Genomic DNA, 20,586 nt, shown 5'->3' on the forward strand with positions numbered 1-20,586 from the left:
AAAGTAGATCTGAAATCAAGAAAATCAAGAACTGAAAGTTGAAATTCAATTGAATGATCGAAATAGGAAAAGATATTGAAAAACAATGAAGATGTTGAATTGATTTCTGATGAAGGTTGCATCAAAGATGATGAATTTTTGGAACGATTTTAGTATCTGATACTATGTAAAAAAAGACACAGTAAATGAAGTAATGATTTCAGAATTAATGTCAGATATATTCAGATAACAGTTACAGACAGTTCTGAGACAATATTAATATGAGAGAGACAGAGAGATATAGCTGGAACAGCTATATTGGTGTGACTCATCAAGTCAAGTCAAACATACTAGACTTGACTTGACCTAATATTTCTAACATGATCCGCCATGATGTTTTATGTGTCGAATATCTTTTACTTCTCCCATACTGTTTGTGGAACTCATTAGGGTCTTCACTACAAGATTGACAACTGAACTAAATAAACATGGACAAACACGATTGATGTATGACAACAAAAATCCTAGGACTTATTTTTCTTAAACTAGTATTTGATCACTGATAAAACAAAATGAAAAAAGACCATTAAATCCCATGTTTACCATTGATTATCAAGATCTAAAATTGAAGTTGAATTTCGATTTAAATCAGTTTCGTCCATAGTCGATTATCTGAGAGGGAAGGTTGAATGATTTTATTTTCTGAAGAGAGGGGGAAGGTTGAGAGACGTGGAAGAGAGAAAAAAATCAACGAGAAAAGTGAGCATGGAGACGCAATCGGGTTGCGGTTAATTAACAAGCATATCTATCGGATATTTAATTTACACTTTTCAATCTTAACAGTCTATGTTTTGTTATTGGACGCTTACCATACTTTGTTAAACTTTGTCAAATAAGAAAGAAAATATTTGATGGGGGCGTTTTTTGAAGGGGGCATGAGGGACAAATGATATGTTGACTCATACATTTGATTTTAATTAATTTTGTTTCCAAAAATACCAACACCAATTAAGAAAACAAATTTTTTCTCCAAAATTACACTTCTTTTATATTTTTGGAAACATAATTCATTAAAATCAAATACACCTGTCAACATATCATTTGTCTCCCATACCCCCTTCAAAAGACGCCCCCATCAAAAAAAAAATCTCTAAATAAGGGGGCTGTCAAGGGATCCGTAGAGAAATAATTTCTGGATCATCTTTATCTGGACTGTATGCATATCTAAGAGTCTGTTCTCTACTTGCTCCTTTGTGTGTGTTGAAAAGCCCGACATTTTTTATTACCTTGCAACAATACTTAGGCAGGGGTTTTGGTGCCGAAGAAAGTTTTAATGTCAGAGTAAGTAAACTATATATAGGCCATTGTGTTCATTGCCTTAGAAAGTAGGTAGTTAAAAAGTTAATGTAGCGTTGCGCCATGAGTTAGCTCTTACGATATGATAGATCTTAGTAGGGTGTTTGAATAGAAACGAATCTTGAGTCAAAGTAATCCACCGGCATATGAGCATATCCCATCAATCTCTCTCGCAAGCATAACGTAAACAGAGAATAAATTAATGCCATAAATACTTATCCTTATTGTGCGCTTTAATTATATTAGTGTCTTTCCCGTGCGTTGCACGGGATCAAATTACTTGACCTATATATATTTTTGCAGATTGATTTCTTGAGTTGGATAATCGTAAATAAAAGAAAATACAACCCTTGGCGAAAGATGATAATAAACAACTTAATAGTAGACACGTGTTCAAGTCATGTTTGGACTTGATACTCTAAAAAGACATGTTCAAGTCTTCTCTTCTTTTCTCAATTGTTCATTGATCGTTTCCAGCTTGATCACCCGTCCCGTCTTTTTATCTGTGAAATCTGGGCTACCTGTTGGTTTACGTGTTCTTTTACTTTGGATGTAGTATGATTCGTTTTAAGAAAAAGAAAAGTTGCAGCATACGTAAGCCAAGATATTTAAATAACATTAAATTTAAATAATATTATAAGAGGGTTTAGAAATTACAGTATCACACGGTAGATAGCGCAAACTAAAGTAGGATTGAAGGTTGTATGTTTGGTGAAGCGAGCAACATACTTGTCGGTTAATACCCTCAAAACATAAAAAATAGGTAAAATGAGTATGCAAACCAAAAATCAGTAAGCTAAATAAATTAGTTTTATCAGGAATCTCAATTTTCCCACCGACTATGTCAAGGAAACGCTAGCAGAAGTCATGAACGAATCGTTTTCCACTATTAGTACCTAAACCATCAACACCTTCATAGTTAAGGCTTAAGGTTAAGGAAGTTTTATGAAAATCTACTCAATCATGAAGAACAAACTAATCAAACTATAAATATAAGAAACCAACATAATTATGTAGAAAAAATGTATTTTATTTATGTGTACCATGTGCTAGAACCAACGGAGAAGAGTGGCCTAGATGAGTCACCCAAGAGGACACCACGGAATTCTCAATGATCTCGAAAGCTTCTAATACTTCTTCTCACTGTCCTTTCAGTTGACTTCCTTCTAACCCCTTGGTACTCTGAATCTGGATAAAACATATGCTCTACAGTTAATTGGAGCCATAAATCATGTCACTTAGAAATCTACGTAATGCATGGCCAATCAGCAATTGCATGGTCGAGAACCACGTGCTCTTCAATTTTATCTAAGACATCTTGAAACATTTCTTAATGTAATTGGATTTGATATAATGATAATTAAGCACATGAGCAAGTCATAAGCATACCAAGAAATTTTTTTACCTGATTCTCGGCTTGGGGCACACATATCAACCCAATAGTATAATCCCGAGTCTATAGTGTAGATAGTGTACCTTACCAGATATTTACCAGATAATTCCATCAGCATGTATTATGATAATCATTTTTACCTTATAAAACAGAATTGATTCAGAAGTCCAGGATGATGCGACCATGAGTACTTGTAAAGGAAGTAAACAAAAAGGAAGCATGTATTAAGGAAGAAATATTTAGATGGAGAAACTATATATTCATGCTTTATATATGAGATGAAAAACAATGGAATGCGAGTTGAGAGTTTCAAGTGCACCTTCCTTTTAGAAAAAACAACACCTAATATCTTCGTTATCAAATTGCAAATGTAGAGCATGTGCGATCCTCGGTACCAGTTTTACCTAACTAATATATCTTGTGGATTCACATCACCATTTTATAGAGTTGTTGATTCCATAGCTGAAGATCCATCAGTGCCACGTATAGTAATACCAGTTGCGGCGGCTTCTTCTGCCATAACTGATGCTATAAATCATACATTAGTTGCAGATCCTTGGAATTTTTAGCAGTCCACACGTTATTTTTCAACGCTTACAGTTTTTATAATGAGTTAGTATTTCTCTGAGTCTACAGCTGGAACACGTACTGGCAAGACATTGTTAGATATGAATCCCCAAGGAAGCCCTAGGAAATGGATATGGAATTGGATTCATTTGCATAGACTGCAGTTGATTAAGCAAAAGAACTACGTACAACGATAACACTGTAATGACATTAACATAGATCAAACGAAAATCACCAACATTTTTAAAAGTTAGTCAGATCCCATGCCTAATTCAATCAGTGAGCTACCTAAATAGATATGCTCAACCTTGTGTCGATATAGCATATTATACACATTTGACGGAAAACAAAGATGAGATAAGAAATGAGTTCAGAGCACTTTCGTTAAAAGTCATGATTAAGGGCTCCGACCATTCCTTCATTGTGTCGATATATCTTAAAGGACATGTCACAATGGTGGTATCCGTAAAATATGTCAGTTAGTTAGATTTAAACAACCAATATAAAAATCATATAGGTAGACACAGTATGAATGAAGTACTTGCCAAGAGTTTATTTGATTCTCGAGTTCGTTCGAAAAAACTATTTAATTGCTCACTGGATCTGCAAATTGTGTGAAAATGAAAATGAAGAACGGTAAATGAAGCATCAAACTCCAATTGTATATAATAAAGTATAACCTCCTACTGGGGTAATCATTAATTTTTCTTAGTGAATTAGTCGTCGTGAATAGTATTGATATAAATATAGTATCCAGATCCGTCATTCATCACCTCGATTATTTTCTCTCTTGTACATAAGACGACAATTCTTCCAATGAGCATTACTTATATTGTGAGGCCGGTTTCATATATCATGATGGAATAGCCGCTAGTACTCTATATGCGTGGTATATGAATGGTGTACATACCGTTTTCCGCTGTAGCGAGTTTAAGAGCTTTGGATCTGCACTTGGAGCAGTGCATCTGTACCTCGATGACAATCTTTTGCTGCAAAATCATCACATGTATAAAAATAATTTATTTAGTATGAGAATTAAGATTATGCTTTGCATATATAGAACTGATGATCAAGACAAATTATAAAAACAGATTGAGATAGCAAATAAACAGCTTACCTTCATGTTGTATCTTAGGTTGTTTATGCCTGAATGCGTAAGAAAACAAATTAAAGACTGTCAATTTGTTTGTACCATCAAAATCGATCTAGCACCCTATAAACACAGTATTTCCAAAATACAATTTGACAATTAATCATAGAACTGGATTACCCACTCCCTTACTCCCAAATCCCTGTGATGGAGGTCACAAAAGGTAGTGAAGCAACGCATACAATTCATTTGCAATGCATAAATAATCCTTAATGTTCACCTTAATTAGATGCTAAAAAAATTCCATATTCACACCTTATTTAGTTGCTAAAGAAGCTGATAACATCATGATATACATTTAATACAAAAAATAAGAATACCTCATGCCTATTAAAATTGTCATTGCTGTGAATTTCGACCATTGTTCATAAACGCTCATCTACTATGCATTTAACGGATGCTCCATATAATTAGTTTTGAAAGCTGCCAGATTATTAAAGACCAATAATCTTTTTGACTTGTTAACCTAATTAAGCATAACATGAACAACTTTCAATATCGAGCAGTGAATGAATCACGAAGAGAGGCAGAAGAGAAAGGGGAAAAGAAATAAAACAGGTGATTACCTTTCTGTAAGGATTTTATTGTTTTTTTCTTTTCGATCGAGTAAAAAAATCGTTGCTGCAAAATTAAAAAAAAAAACAATCAAAAATTAGAACAAAATACACTTGATGGATTCAAAGCTTTTTCATCATTTTTTTCCCCACGGATCGGAGTGAACCGAGGAGAATCAGGGCTTCGAGTTAGCTTTTATGTTTGTGGAGCGGGAAAAGATCGGATAATACACTCTGCATATATTGGCCCGGGGCCAGGAGCTCTAGAATTCAAGCTTTTGGCCTAACTTTCAATCTGAAGCCAATATTTCGTCCTCAAATTATATATACAATTTAACGCACAGATACTAAGCGATCATCACTATTAATAGTGAATTCGATGATAATTCTCACTTGTCTATCTTCCTTCCTTCCTTCCTTTCTTTCCATCATGGCAGTCATAAAAATCACCTCATTTTCTTCTATCTTTATAATATGTTTTGCAACCGTTTTTCTTCAATCAACAACAACAGAAGCAGCATTATGTCATGAAACTGATAAAGCAGCTCTCCTTGGTTTCAAGGACAAGATCACTGAAGATCCATAAAATCTTTTACAAACATGAACCAATCCACTGATTGTTGTACCCATTGGGATGGTGTTGCTTGTGATCATTCTAATGGTCGAGTCGTTTCTATTATTCGTCCTGGCGTATTCGATGGCCCCGACCCTGACGAATCCCCATGCTATGCGGAGATGCATGGAACAATTTCTCCATCTTTGGGTAATCTCGAATTTCTTCTTGTTCTTGACCTTACTAGCCTCAAATTTCTAACGGGATCAATTCCTTTGGAACTTGGAAAATTGTCGCACGTTACTACTCTTTCGCTGGCTGGCAACCGACTCAACGGGACTATCCCTGCGTTGTTTAAAAATCTCCGCAAACTCAATCAACTAAGCCTAAGTAGCAATCTTTTATCTGGTTCAGTTTCTAACTTTATTTTCCAGGATATGTCTTCTCTTACTTATCTTGGTTTATATGAAAATCAATTATCCGGTGAAATTCCATCGTCAGTTGTGAAACTAGTTTCGTTGCAACACCTGGATTTGCATGGTAACAATTTTACTGGTAGTATACCAAGTGAAATTGGTTCTCTCAAGGATTTGATTGATCTAAACTTTTCGGAATCATTCCTATATCCACTGGAGAACTGTCCAAACTAGAAGCGCTCGATCTCTCTCGAAATAGGCTGTCTGGAAGCATTCCAAGTTCACTATTAAAGCTACCTTCTCTTACATTTTGTCGATTGTCAGATAATACACTTACAGGCAGCATATCATCGTCGTCGATCGGTGGTACAGGCCTTCAAAGGTTATTCCTTGAGAACAACATGATAACAGGAGAAATACCCGACAGTATTGGCAATCTTACAAATCTTGCAGAATTGTCATTGAAAAACAACCGTTTTACAGGTAAGATCCCTTTGAGTTTCGGCAACCTTAAGAATGTTTATGGAATTGATCTCTCCAGAAATGGTTTATCTGGTCCAATTCCTTCTGAACTGGCTAAGCTAAAATACCTGGAAATCCTTGATCTCTCATTCAACCCATTGAATCTAGTGAACATACCAACTTGGTTGTCAGAAATGAAACACCTTTCGCAATTATATGTAGCTGGAACTGGGCTAGTCGGAGAACTCCCGGAATGGTTAACTACAATGGGTTTGAGGTATCTTGATGTGTCAAGTAACGCCTTAGCTGGAGAGTTTCCTAGATGGATAGGAAACATGCCAAGTTTGTTTTCCCTCAATTTATCTAACAATAGTTTTCATTCAGCTATACCTATTGAGTTCAAGACAATTTTAACTGTCATAGAGCTTGATCTTCACTGGAACAACTTCACCGGTGGATTAGACTACATCTTTGCGAAAAGAAGAGATGGCGGTATGGGGCAATACCGTCATCTTGATCTTTCGGATAATATGTTTGCTGGTCCTATTGATGAAGATACTGGAAACCTGGAGGTCATGCAGTTCATTAGAAAATTAGTATTATCTAATAATCCTTTCGGAGGATCCATACCAAAATCTTTAGGGAAATTGCGTAGCCTGATGACTTTAAAGCTTGCAAATAATGGGTTAACGGGGACGATACCATCTGAGCTAAGCAATTCCACTTTGTTAGGATCAATCGTGCTATCAAATAACAACCTTAACGGTGGCATACCTTCAGGGTTGATGAACTTGAGATTGCTTGAAGAATTAGATGTGTCACATAACATGTTGACAGGGGAAATTCCTCGTCACAATGCAACAATTCCTGCAGCTTCGTTTGAGGGAAACTCTGGCCTGTGTGGCTCCCCACTTCCTCCTTGTAATACTTCCTAATACAATAATGCGTGTTTGGCCTATGCTGATATAGGGGAAGTGTTCTATTTCACAGTTTTGAAGATGGAATAAATTTTCTTTGTTTTAGCATATGATTAGAGAAGTAACTTGGCGTTCATCTTTATCTTGCATGCATATCAAATTAAAGTCTGTTTCCTTATTTGTACGTGATGAAAAGCCCGGCATAAGTCCCCAAGATTGAAAGTGGACCAGTGATCGACCAAAGTATATTTTTTCTCTTTGATCTGAAGTTGTATTGATATTTTGAGATCAAAATCGTCCTCGCAGCACAAAACTTTGTGTCACGAATTCTCATTCGAATTCTCCAAATCGCATAGGTTTCTTTTATTGTTTCTTGCAAAGAAAAATTAAATATGCTGCTCCGGAGCGAGTAAATTCCATGTCAGAATCTTTTAGTCCCGTCCCGTGGTTTCTTCTACAACTATGCGGTTCATATCTGATGCATTTACCATATCAAACTAGAGCATTGTTGGAGAAAAGACTCGAAGAAAATTTGATCTTAACTCACATATTTGTTTATCCATAAATTGACAAAAAAACATTCAACTGAACGATAAGAAAATATTTCCGAAACCGAGTTTAAAACAATGAGGTTATTTTGTGGATCTCCGGAGTCGTGAGCCATGACGTTCAGTTGATTGAGAAGAGTTCTGCTTTTAGTGCTTTAGGATCGATGCAGTCTAGTAGCGATGTTTAGCTAATAGTTACTGTAGGAATGAAATATCGCACATATCAATAAATATGCGAAGTGAAGATTATCTAACATAAGCGAGGACTATCGCACACAGTGAAGTTGACGTGACGTACTGGATGATGTCAGCAAAGTCATGAGTAAAGTATGATGTTCTATGCGAAATATAGTTTGTGCGAGAATGAGTGAGTATACATGAGCGAACGTAACGCACAGTGATTCCGAAAATAACGGGTCTCTTAGGTGTCATCCACTATGAGGAATCCTATATAAAGGAAAGAAGTCATCACATAGAGAGAGAGATTTTTTAGTGTGAGTTAGACAAGAAACTAGGAGAGACAAAGTTTATTTGGAAAGCAAGTAAAGCCATTGTAATCCTTTGTATCCAATTAAAACCTTGATAATTAATAAAAGAATTCATTATGATTACTTAGGTTATTGTTTAGATACAACGGGGTGTGGATGAAGCTTGGGAGAAGAATCTAAGTACAGATCTAATTCTAACAAAACTTGATGACTTAGAAGAAGCAAGAGAGGTCGCTTTGCAACATATGGAAAATTATCAAAAAAGACTAGCTCGATAATACAATCAACATGTTAAGATAAGAGAACTTCAACCAGGAGAATTGGTGTTGCGAGAAATCCCAGTTTATCAGATAGGGAGAGATGGGAAATTGGAAAATAAATGGGATGGACCCTATATAATAAAAAGGGTAGTTGTAAATGGAGCTTATGAGTTAATGGATCCAGAAGGGAGGGATACAGGTCGAAGATTAGACAATTGTTGAAGAAATATTATCCATAGGAGTTTGCGAGATTCATCGCAGAAGTCAACACATGTGCCAAGTTAAGAATATGAATCTTCATCTTTGAACAGGGATATAGTATTTGATTCAATAAACAAGTTTGAAAATTTCGCTCATATTTAAGAAATTCTTTTTAAGAAAAAAGAAAATGTAAGACCTCAAAATAAGACCTTAATAAAAGGCACCAAAAATGATTTTAATCAAATAGACTAGGAATTCGAATGTGGCGTGCAATCTAGTTCGCATACATGCAAGAGGAAAAAAATAAAACCTATCGCACGTCATAGTCGGAAAACCTAGAAAGCATGACTCAAGGGAAAGCTATACCGACCTTGGAACTTGAGTCATGCAGATTTGGGGTGAGAACAAACGAAAATGCCCATTCGGGAGAGGAACCTTAAATTTTCAGTCTAAGATAATAATCTTAGATTGAGAGGCTAAGGTGAGAAAGTCTCTCCTAAGGAGTGTAGAAACTCGATCAGAGCGCCGAGGTATACGGTTGAGTCAAGAGTGCCCTGGGTGTCTGGAGCGTACCTTTCCACTCTTGACAAGTCCTGACTATGATGCACTCGGTCCGAAGATACCCCACTTAGGTGCGGTCTCGCAACCATAAACCTCATCGGTAGTGGAATGTGAGAGTGCGAAATCAACAGGTTGTTGAATTAACCGGATTGGAAGAGCCATAACCTTAACACGGTAGAGGTAAGCTTCCTTGAAGGGGCTATCAGGGGGAAGATAAGGACGGCAGCCTCCATGAGGGAGCTGAAATTATGTCAAAAAACGTAAATGTCATAAGACTTTTTATTCAAGGGAGTATTAAGACTTACCATATTTATGCGATAAAATCTGAAGAGGAAACAATATAAGAAAAAGATAAGATGAGATCAATGGGTCGATACACTACAGTGTAAAGACCGCGTGCGATCTCATTGCACAGAACTAAGGCAAGATAAGACGTTTACATAGGAAGGTGAAATAAGACCTCATGAGAAAAAACATATACAAACTAATAATTTTTTTACAGGAAATTCAAAATTCATTAGATCGCGCACTTGTTTTATACAAGAAATATAATAAGAGGAAAGAATGGGAATTGAAATAATAAAATATTATCTTCCTTGTAACAAACAAGTTTAAAGTGTATCAAAACAAAGAAGGGAAATACTGGATGAAAAGAAAATTAAACATGTTCAACAGCTACATCTTGTTCGACCAAAGACTTTTCAGCTTCAGTATTGGGTCCAGGATTCTCAATTTCAGCATTAGCCTCATCAACAGACTTGTCCTTCTCAATTTGATCCTCTTCATCCTCTTGATCTTTCTCATCATCGCTCAAATCATAATCAATATCCGGTTCAGGGTACTCTTCATCTTCGCTTACATTAAGAGGAGGAATCTTTACTGCAGGAAGAGAGTTGCTTAGAAGAATTCCATTAACTACAGATTGAGCACTAGCATGAGCCTTGCGAATAGCTCCCCTTTCAAGGTTTCTAGCATTGATCTCTAAAAAAGATTGTTGATGTGCGAGTCTTCTTCGCGCTCTGTCTCGAGAAGCGGAAAGAGAAAGCTCAAGGTTCTCCTTGAGATGCTTCCAGGTTCATACGCTCTTTGCGAACTTTGAATAAATCAGATCTCAACTGAGCAATACTAGATTGGTGTGACCTTTCAGAATCTGCGAAGAATGATAAACTATCAAAATTGGAAATAAAGCTCGCACTAATGAAGTTCAAAGAAATAGTTAAACAGGAACAAGGCAGTCAACTAAAGCTGACTACCTTCGCAGAATTTAGAAAGGATAAGGGTGTTATTCTTCATACTTTCCATAGCTTTATCAAAATCATCACCAACTGAACCATTAATACGGGAGCAAATCTTCTTTTCATCAGGAGAGAGAGACTTATTCTTTTTCTTAAGAGCATCATGAGAGTTCCTTAATTGATTATATTGTTCTTGAAGCTGATTCTTCTTCACGGTCAAACTTATTTTACTTTGAATTATTTTTTCATTCTGGGTCTTTAAGTCCTTAAGCGATGTCTCATGCTGTACTTCAAGTGAACGAAGAGCTCGCGCTTGATCTTCGTTTATTTTTTTGAAGAATTGAGTATTGGTGCGAAAACATTGCTTCTTTGCTTAAGAAAGAATGCTTCTCCCTAGAAAGGGTATGATTTTCTTCTGACAATGTTTCATGTATTAGATCAACATTACGTGACAATTTAGAAAAGTGGGATATTTGACTATTTAATACTTCAATTTCTTGAATGGGATGGTTATTTTCATGGGTTAGACTATTAATCTGATCAAGTGAATATGAATGTTGATTGTTTAGTTGGTTTAACTGAGTCTGCAACTTCTCGTTATTCGCTTGAGTACCCTCAACAAGAAATTGAAAAGTATATCTCTCCAAAACTCGCTGCTGGTTTAAATCTTAATAAATGCATGAAGAAATTTAAGGAATGTTGGTAAGCGAAAAAAATATATCATAGGGGACAGTAAGTAAAGGAGGAAAAGTTACCTCTAAGTTCTTGGTTTCGGTCACGATGGTTTTCAGCATCAAGATTTGCAACTTGAAGTTCTCCCTTCAGCTTCTGGACCTCCTGAAGTTCCACTTTCAATCTATTGGCTTTCTTCTCCAAGGAAACATTTTGTTGCGAAAGTTCCAATTGAGAGAAGCTAGATTCAAAACGCCCTTCGGCAAGAATCATTCGACGATGAGAATCCTAAAGAAGAAAGAAGATAAGGATAAGAGGTTAAGATGTTAAAGTTAAGCAAAAACATGAAAAAATGCACTTACCAAGACATCTAGAACAGTATGGAAGCTTGGATCAATTTAAGAATGGATCTCATCTCTTGTAGCTCTATCAGAGGGAAATTCGCACAGAAGTTTACTCAAAGCAGAGCAAATGCGAAGCGGAGTTGATGATGTCGGACAGAGTTTGGGAAGCGAAATTCACACTATCCCAAGCTTTTTTGCTAAGAGAAAGAGAATTTAATAAAAGAGAAAAACATGAAGAAAAAGGGATGGATATAGGAGGAGAAGGAATAGTGAAATCTGTAGGGACAAATACATTAGCATAATTTGGTTGAGAATTGATATGGATGGATGAAGAAGAAGTCTGATTCGCCCCTAATGAATTTGCAGAGGCAATAATATGGGCATCTTTCATCTCTTGATCAACAACAGTTTCCTTTTCACCAGGAAAAATTTCTTCAAAGGTGACAGAAATATTCGCATCAGAAGTTGAATTGGGGTGATAGAGGCATTAGTATCAGAAATTTGAATTGTTGTTAAAGGGGTGACGTCTACGACATCAAAATCAAGAATAGAAAGATTTGACTTAATTACTGTAGGCTTGCGAGCTTTCTTAGTCTTTGGTTTCTTGCCACCACCCATCTCACAATCGGAAACCTGCGGAAACAAAGTAGATAAGAAATAGAGGCCACAATATTATTTAGTAAAAATTGGATATTTTTTGTGCGAAGCTTTCCTCTTCTGATATTCCTTATTCATATCGTTTGAAGAAGATTAGGGTTTTGAACAGTTATCCTGAGGGCGCTAAAAGAAGAATTTTTCCTGCAATAGTATGGGAATTAGGTTAATCAAAAAGATAACAGTTATAATCAAGAATCATGATTATCAGAAGAATAATAAAAGGATAAATCTTGAAAGAGGAAAACAAACTTTGCATTTTTATCCATGGCAACAGTAGCAGAAGAACAACAGCAACATGAATGAAGCAAATAGCGACAACAAACAGAAGAAGAAAGAGAAATTTTAGTGAAGAAGAGAAGAAAAGAAAATGTTATTCTTCCTGAAAGAAATCAATAAATAGATGGGAGAGACGACCGGTTATAAACGGTTTGAGCTGGTAAAAAGGAGAAAGATCGACACGTATGAATAAATAAACTTGAATTCCGGAAAATTGTCGGCAAGATAAAATATGAAAAGACAAGCTTATGCGATATTATAGGATAAAGGTTTCTCATACCGCTCACTATATAGAATAAGCGAAATGAGAAGAGGCAAAATGTAGGAATGAAATATCGCACATATCAATAAGTATGCGAAGTGAGGATTATCTAACATAAGAGAGGGCTATCGCACACAGTGAAGTTGAGGTGACGTACTGGATGATGCCAACAAAGTCACGAGTAAAGTATGATGTCCTATGCGAAATATAGTTTGTGCGAAAATGAGTGAGTATACATGAGCGAATGCAACGCACAGTGATTCCGAAAATAACGGGCCACTTAGCTGTCATCCACTATGAGAATTCTATATATAGGAAAGAAGTCATCACATAGATAGAGATCTTTTAGTGTGTGTTAGACAAGAAACTAGGAGATAGAAAATTTATTTGGAGAGCAAGTCAAATTAGGGCTGTCAATGGGTACCCATTACCCGGATCCGGATCCGGACCCTAAAGTTGGACCCATTAGCTACTTAGGACCCGGCGGGTAATTACCCGATTGGACCCGAATTTAAACGGGTCCAGACGGGTAATACCCGTTGGGTATCCGCGGGTATCGGGTACCCGTTTATTCATTCTTTTATTCATGTTTTTAGCAAAATTAGAAGTATTTTTGCTAGTTTTAGCTTTGATATTTTACTCATTTAAATTTTTTCTCTTACATTTAACCTTTATTTAGTACATTAATAAGAAATAATAATAAATTTTTATAAAAATTACTTAAATTCAAGCCAAAAAGAGAAATATATTAAGTTTTTGAGGTTTTTTAAATAGTTTTATTAAGATCCAATGGGTACCCGGAACCGACGGGTACCCGGGTATTTAAACGGGTCCGGTTCTGGGTCCACAAGTTTAGGAACCGGATCAGGAACCGTTAGGAACCGGACCCGACCATTATAAGTAGGGTCCGGATCCGGGTCTAGTGATACCCGGAAGGACCCGGACCCATTGACACCCCTAAGTAAAATCATTGTGATTCTTTGTATCCAATTAAAACCTTGATAATTAATAAAAGAATTCATTATGATTACTTAGATTATTGTTTAGATACATTGGGACGTGGTTGTAGATTTTCTAGCAACTACAGTTACTACACTAATAAGTTATAGATTTTTTTGACATACTTTAACTAGCAGTTTTTGTTCATCTGGCCTCGTAATATTCTATTACTCTCTCAATTACTCTCTCAATTACTGCACAATTATGCGGATAATATTCTATTACTCTCTCAATTACTGCACCATAACTAATTTGTATTGAATTTGTACTACTAATTAAATATCATTATTATAATACAAATACCACTGTCATTGATAATTGTGTTTCATTACTTATATTATTCTTGTTGTCGTAATCCTTTGCCAATTGGATTTACGTTATTACCAATATCACCCACCTAAAATTTGAAATCAAAGCATGTTTGAGGATTTTGATCATCAAACATTTGAAAGTAGGGCTGCACATGGGCGGGTATGGGTGGGTATAAGCTAAAACCAACCTCGCACCCACAGACTGCGGGTTTTTTTTTTCATAACCAACCCCGCACCCACAAACAGCGGGCGGGTTTTGTTACCCGCCCGCTACGGGTTGGGCGGGTATGGGTTTAAACGGGTTTAAACCCGCTTTATATTCAAGTATTTAGAGTAACTTCTATTCTCCTTGATTAAGTGAGAAAAAAAAAACCAAAACCCCCAAAATATTCATATCTAGGAAGTTCACAGATGAAGATTAAGTGTTGAATCTGTTGATTTTTCGTTGTTGTCGATTTCTGGTGAAGATTCGAAGTTGTTGTTGTCGATTTCTGGTGAAGATTTCTGGTAATTGTCGTTCGTAGGTGAAGAAGAAGAACCGAGGAGGAAGAAGAGGAGAGGCCGAACAGAGAGAAGAGTGTAGAAAGTGAATGAGGGTTATCAGTTATCCTATCTACTAGTATTAGGGTTTCATAATGGACGACTAGGATTAGTTTTATCTAATGATATATAATCTGCGGGTTTTTTGGGCGGGTATGGGCGGGTATTAGCTTAAACCAACCTCGCACCCACAGACAGCGGGTTTTTTTTTTTCATAACCAACCCCGCACCCACAACGGGCGGGTATGGATTAAAAACCCACGATTTTAGCGGGTACGGGTGGGTTTGGGTATCGTGGGCGGGTCTTGTGCAGCCCTATTTGAAAGTTTCTTCAGAGAAGAACTCGAATGATATCATTGTTAATTAGATGCCCCTTACAGATCTCCCGGAGATAACTTATTATTTAGACCATGAATTTTCATACAAGTACTTGATAAGTACGAAGAGCTTATGTGTGTACCCTGACGCAGAGACATGAGTAAAAACAGGTACACACATAAGTCAAAAGTTTTTGTTGTTAGAAACTGAAAATAATAATTCCCACTCTCTAATAATCTAATGACAGAGTCATATGTGATGTTGATCAGCTAATATATTCAACAATACATTACAACTTCGATAAATTAATATCTTCGTTAAAATAATATTTTTTAACGGTCCCGAATTGGACCAGTGTATTATATTAATAACCTCGTTAAATTTATAAGATAATAAAAAATTTGAGTGTCCAATAGGTCCCAACTGAAATATAAATTAATAATCATTATAATAGCACTACATTATGATGTCTTACTAAAATAAAATTCCAAAGTTGTTTGTTTCTTGTTCAGATTTATGCAACATTGGACTTTATCTATGATATTTTGTATTTCCTTGAGGAGTTCACGATTGCCTTTTTCAAATTGTAGGATGAAATCATTTAGCTTTACTATTGATAAGATTTTTTTTTATGAGAAACTGGCTCCACAATGCAACTATCATCCTTTAGTTCCTCTTCTTGGGGATTTGATATAACACTCCCAATAATTTATTCGTTTGTCCAAATTTCCGTATTGTTATTATTTTCACCTGGATAGTCTAGCAAAATGTTGACATTTATTTGATTACGGTAATTTAACTCGTTGATTATAAATCCAAGTTCATTAATACCTTCATCTTCAACGACCGGTACATCTTCATTTTCTTGTGACTGAAGTTTTCAATGTTCGAAATAATTTGCAATTGAATTTTGTTGAACATCTGTTGTCCATGACAAAACAGCAGTATTAATTTCCTCGCAAGGACATTATATTTTCTGGACTTAATATTTCCGTTTCATAACCTTCAATATATTTGTTGTTATGAGAAATCTTTAAGTTAACTTAAATATTTTGTTTTCTTTAATTTTTGAAACCTAAACTTAGTATGTTTCGATAATTTAATAATTTATTAATTTATCGATAAATTAATACTTCGCAGTTCCAACATTATTAATTTATTGAAGTTTTACTGTAGTTGTGAAAAATCTTCTCTGCTACCCACTGAATGGGTAAATGGTAGGACTAGGATTTTTTTGTTTATAATTGAGTCGCCATCTAACTAATTGCACTCGACCGTCATCATCATGAATCTAGCTAACAAAGGTATTCATTTGATGTTTTTTAATCTAATAATGTATTAATTTGCCATTTCAGAGATAAATACAACGCGTTATCAAGCTTAGATTAATAGAAAATTAAACCTATTTTAAAAGATAATGAATCTTAACTTTTCCAACTAGCTAGGATGTATCTTGTCAAGAATGGAGATTGACAATATTGCCTGAATTTTTCCACCTTAAAATCTCCCGCAGTTCCGCTGCTCAAGGAGACACAGCTAAGAAATATAAGAGAATATGGCTATCACATGATTATATCTCAAGATTCTCAACTTGCATATATCAAATGGATCAATAATATCTGTTTTTTGCATTTTTAAATCGGAAAGTATGACGGTGAAAAAGTTTATTTCAGGTTAAGTGTTAAACACAATACAATACGGTGTGCCGGTCGGTGTGGTATTCAAAAACCAGATAAAAATGATGTAGTCGTTCAGCTTGTAGGATATAACGTCAACTGCATTTCACATGGGAAAAAGATAATCTAATGACAGGTTTTAGAGAATAGACTACGCGGGTATATAGAAGATAATTTATCGCCATGATTTATTGTCATTTTCAGTATTGCTTTTCTATCATCATCTTCGACAAATGTGAACATGCAATTAGGGGGACAACTAATGGTTATTAGTGTTCTTTTTTTGGTTTAAGTTTTGGGACTTAGAAGAGATATACACAGAAGGGGCCAGAGCTGGTTATGTTAACCGAACAAATATTCATTGTTAATTGTGTCAAAGAAGTCGTACGTACGGATCTAAACAAGTTGGTACAGAAAAATCAAACATAGCGATCGATGATGCAACATTTATTTGATTATCGTTATATCAATGTTATTTCTATCAAAAAAAGAAAAAGAAAAAAAGCACTCGAAAGTCATGGGGTGCTAATCAGCAAATATGTCATATAAGAAGAATCCACAAATTGAAAACGTAAACAAATTTTTATATGCAACTAGCTAGAAATAGATCACAATCAACGATACGGAAATTTAATGTGCACACATATAAAACAAACCTTAGATCCAGGAAGAATTTTGTCATTAATTTTTTACTGCAGACAGTAGGTAAGACAATTCTAAACAATATAGTTGACATTCATGTAGTAATGTATTATACACAACCGACTCAAAGAAAGAAAATTAATTCAGACTCTTCATAAAATGGAATGGGTTATTGGGTAAAATTGATCCTTGGAGGATATCATGAGACCCTTTTTACAGATGCGGCGTGCTGGATTCATCCCCTCAATTCATGTTTTACTGGTTGGAATCTCTGATCTTGCCCCCAACAGAGTCGACAGCCTGACAATGTCAACAGTTTTCATATATAAATGCATCAACCCATCTGCTTCTTTCTTCAGTATCTCCAACAACACTTCACATAAACCAACAAGTTTTTTACTATCTCATAGATCTCTCTAAATCTAGCTAGCTAGACTTTCATCTCTTTTTGTGGAAGGAAATGGCTGGTGGACAGGGGGAGCCAGGGAGCTCCATGCATGGAGTGACTGGCAGAGAACCAGCTTATGCTCTATCTGCGGAATCGGTTGAGACCGACAAAACTGCACATTTCGACTTACCTGTTGACTCAGAACATAAAGCAACAAAATTCAAGCTTTTCTCATTTGCTAATCCACATATGAGAACATTCCATCTCTCATGGTTGTCTTTCTTTACTTGTTTTGTATCAACATTCGCTGCTGCTCCTCTTGTTCCTATTATAAGAGACAATCTTAACTTGGTTAAAGGGGATGTGGGTAATGCTGGAGTTGCTTCTGTCTCGGGGAGTATCTTCTCTAGGCTTGCCATGGGAGCTGTTTGTGATTTACTAGGGCCAAGATATGGTTGTGCCTTCTTGATGATGCTCTCTGCACCAACTGTATTTTGCATGGCTCTAGTTGGATCTCCTGGGGGTTATGTAGCCGTTCGTTTTATGATCGGGTTTTCTCTCGCTACATTTGTTTCTTGTCAATACTGGATGAGTACTATGTTCAACAGTAAGATCATTGGGACCGTTAATGGTACGGCCGCAGGTTGGGGAAACATGGGTGGTGGTGCAACTCAACTTTTAATGCCTGTACTTTATGAGATAATCAGAAAATGCGGTTCTACCCAATTCTCAGCATGGCGTATTGCCTTCTTCGTCCCTGGTTGGATGCATATCATTACAGGGCTTATGGTTTTGATCCTTGGACAAGATCTTCCTGATGGAAATCTTGGTGCCTTACAAAAGACTGGAACTGTTGCCAAAGACAAATTCTCCAAGGTTTGTTCTTCTCTTTTATTTCCTCGCCTACTAAATCCGCGAATCCTTGAGTACTTAACCCGCAGATTTAGTTGGCTTTCTTACTTGTTTAAACTATTTCTTTCTATTCCCAATTAATTTCGAAAAACTGAATTGTGAATCTGATAAATTATCATCATGTATTTTGCTTAGGTACTTTGGTATGCTGTAACAAACTACCGGACATGGATCTTTGTTCTACTCTATGGATACTCAATGGGTGTTGAATTGTCCACCGACAATATCATTGCTGAGTACTTCTTTGACAGATTTGATCTCAAGCTCCACACAGCTGGTATAATAGCTGCTGCTTTTGGAATGGCCAACTTCTTTGCTCGCCCAATTGGTGGCTATCTCTCAGATATTGGTGCCCGTAGATGGGGAATGAGGGCTAGATTATGGAACCTATGGCTCCTACAAACTGGGGGAGGTCTCTTTTGTATATGGCTTGGTCTTTCGGATTCACTTATCGTCTCTATCGTGGCTATGATACTTTTCTCCCTTTGTGCTCAAGCTGCATGTGGAGCTACATTTGGTGTCATTCCTTTTGTTTCTCGGCGATCACTGGGTATCATTTCAGGTTTAACTGGTGCTGGTGGTAACTTCGGTTCTGGATTAACCCAATTCTTGTTTTTTACAAGCTCAAACTTCTCAACCGCGGATGGAATCGTTTATATGGGAATTATGATAGTGGCATGTACCTTGCCTACAGCGTTCATACACTTTCCTCAGTGGGGAAGCATGTTCCTTCCAGCTTCAAAAGATGTCGAAAAATCTAAGGAAGAGCACTACTATGCATCTGAGTACACCAAGGAGGAGCAGGCGGAGGGATTGCATTCAAACAGTATCAAGTTTGCTGAGAATGCTAGGTCAGAACGTGGTCGCCGTGTCGCTTCTGCACCAACCCCACCTGGATCTACACCCCAACATTTTTAGCTTAAGGTTGCACAGACACTATATATATATATATATGTACACATTGTATACACACGGAACGTGGTACTTAACTTTCCGGCCTTGATTATGATTTGTTCCAAAATATTTTCCAGTTCGATGTCTGGTCTGTTTTAAGAAAAGCTTATTTGTGGTTTGGTACCAACGTTTTGTCTAGCATCGGACTTTGGTACACAGTTATTTAGAATATTAAGTATTGGTATGTACCTGGATCATTAGTTGAATCAAGCTAGAGAATTCTTTGAGGTTTCATACATATTTTTTGTATCCGGTTTAGATGATATACGGAGACAGAAAAAAAATCTGATCTTTCAACTTACGTAATTTGACCAAAAATGCATGGTAGATGCCAAAAATGAATTTACAAATATGGACATTGTTTTGTAGTTCTCAGTTTGAAAATTAAGGATAGTATGTTATGACAACCGACAATGTCTAATTAGTGATCGTCGGTCGGTTCTCTAATAATCCCTCTAATTTGACGGGATATAAAATTTTGACATACTAATTTAAATAGGAATAGCAATTAATTGGTATTGAATTTGTACTACTAAACAGCATTATTACAATAAAAGATTATTGTGTTTGAATTACTCCAAAATCATACAATGTTTGAGAAATTTGATCATAAAAATTTGAAAATATCTTCAAAGAAAAATTCGATCATATTATTGTTAGATGCGCCTTAGTCTCCTGGACATAACTCATTTATTCGATGAATTTGATATCAATACTTTTTTATATAAAAGAAGATGTTGAGGTTGATGTGACGAATCCAGTGTAGATACCAAAGATATGATTCGCCAGGTGGACGAAGGAGAAGACCCGTGTCATTCAAGGCAATTCTGTCGAAAGATCTTTCACTATTCCCTGAAAATCATCGTCAGTGACTTGCCAAATCAAGTCAAGGACGTCATTATTAGGTGCCTGACGAAATGAAAAATCATGTGCGAGATAACATATTAAGGCGAGGTAACTCACTAGAAGAGTCTAAGTCGCGAAGAATCAGTTGG

At 36.2% G+C, this 20,586-nt stretch overlaps 2 protein-coding genes across 2 annotated transcripts; both read left to right on the top strand.

The window, feature by feature from the left end:
- The first annotated feature begins 5,599 nt into the window (after window positions 1-5,599).
- Window positions 5,600-7,365, top strand: LOC113325255 (DNA damage-repair/toleration protein DRT100-like). The gene is made up of 2 exons (XM_026573459.1): window positions 5,600-6,191; window positions 6,293-7,365. The coding sequence occupies exons 1-2, from the start codon at window positions 5,600-5,602 to the stop codon at window positions 7,363-7,365; spliced, it is 1,665 nt and encodes a 554-aa protein (XP_026429244.1).
- A 10,346-nt stretch (window positions 7,366-17,711) lies between these two features.
- On the top strand, window positions 17,712-19,829 carry LOC113323313 (high-affinity nitrate transporter 2.1-like). Its single transcript, XM_026571599.1, has 2 exons — window positions 17,712-18,601; window positions 18,773-19,829. The coding sequence occupies exons 1-2, from the start codon at window positions 17,798-17,800 to the stop codon at window positions 19,553-19,555; spliced, it is 1,587 nt and encodes a 528-aa protein (XP_026427384.1). The 5' UTR covers window positions 17,712-17,797; the 3' UTR covers window positions 19,556-19,829.
- Window positions 19,830-20,586: the final 757 nt, after the last annotated feature.

Source organism: Papaver somniferum, chromosome 11, assembly GCF_003573695.1.
Source record: "Papaver somniferum cultivar HN1 chromosome 11, ASM357369v1, whole genome shotgun sequence".
In the NCBI taxonomy this organism is placed as follows: domain Eukaryota; kingdom Viridiplantae; phylum Streptophyta; class Magnoliopsida; order Ranunculales; family Papaveraceae; genus Papaver; species Papaver somniferum.

Excerpts from the sequence above, each read along its gene's own strand:
- LOC113325255 (XM_026573459.1), top strand. The coding sequence starts at position 5,600 with ATGAACCAATCCACTGATTGTTGTACCCATTGGGATGGTGTTGCTTGT. Across the intron at positions 6,192-6,292 it reads CCTATATCCACTGGAGAACT|ATAATACACTTACAGGCAGC; the intron begins GTCCAAACTAGA and ends GTCGATTGTCAG.
- LOC113323313 (XM_026571599.1), top strand. The coding sequence starts at position 17,798 with ATGGCTGGTGGACAGGGGGAGCCAGGGAGCTCCATGCATGGAGTGACT. Across the intron at positions 18,602-18,772 it reads CCAAAGACAAATTCTCCAAG|GTACTTTGGTATGCTGTAAC; the intron begins GTTTGTTCTTCT and ends TATTTTGCTTAG.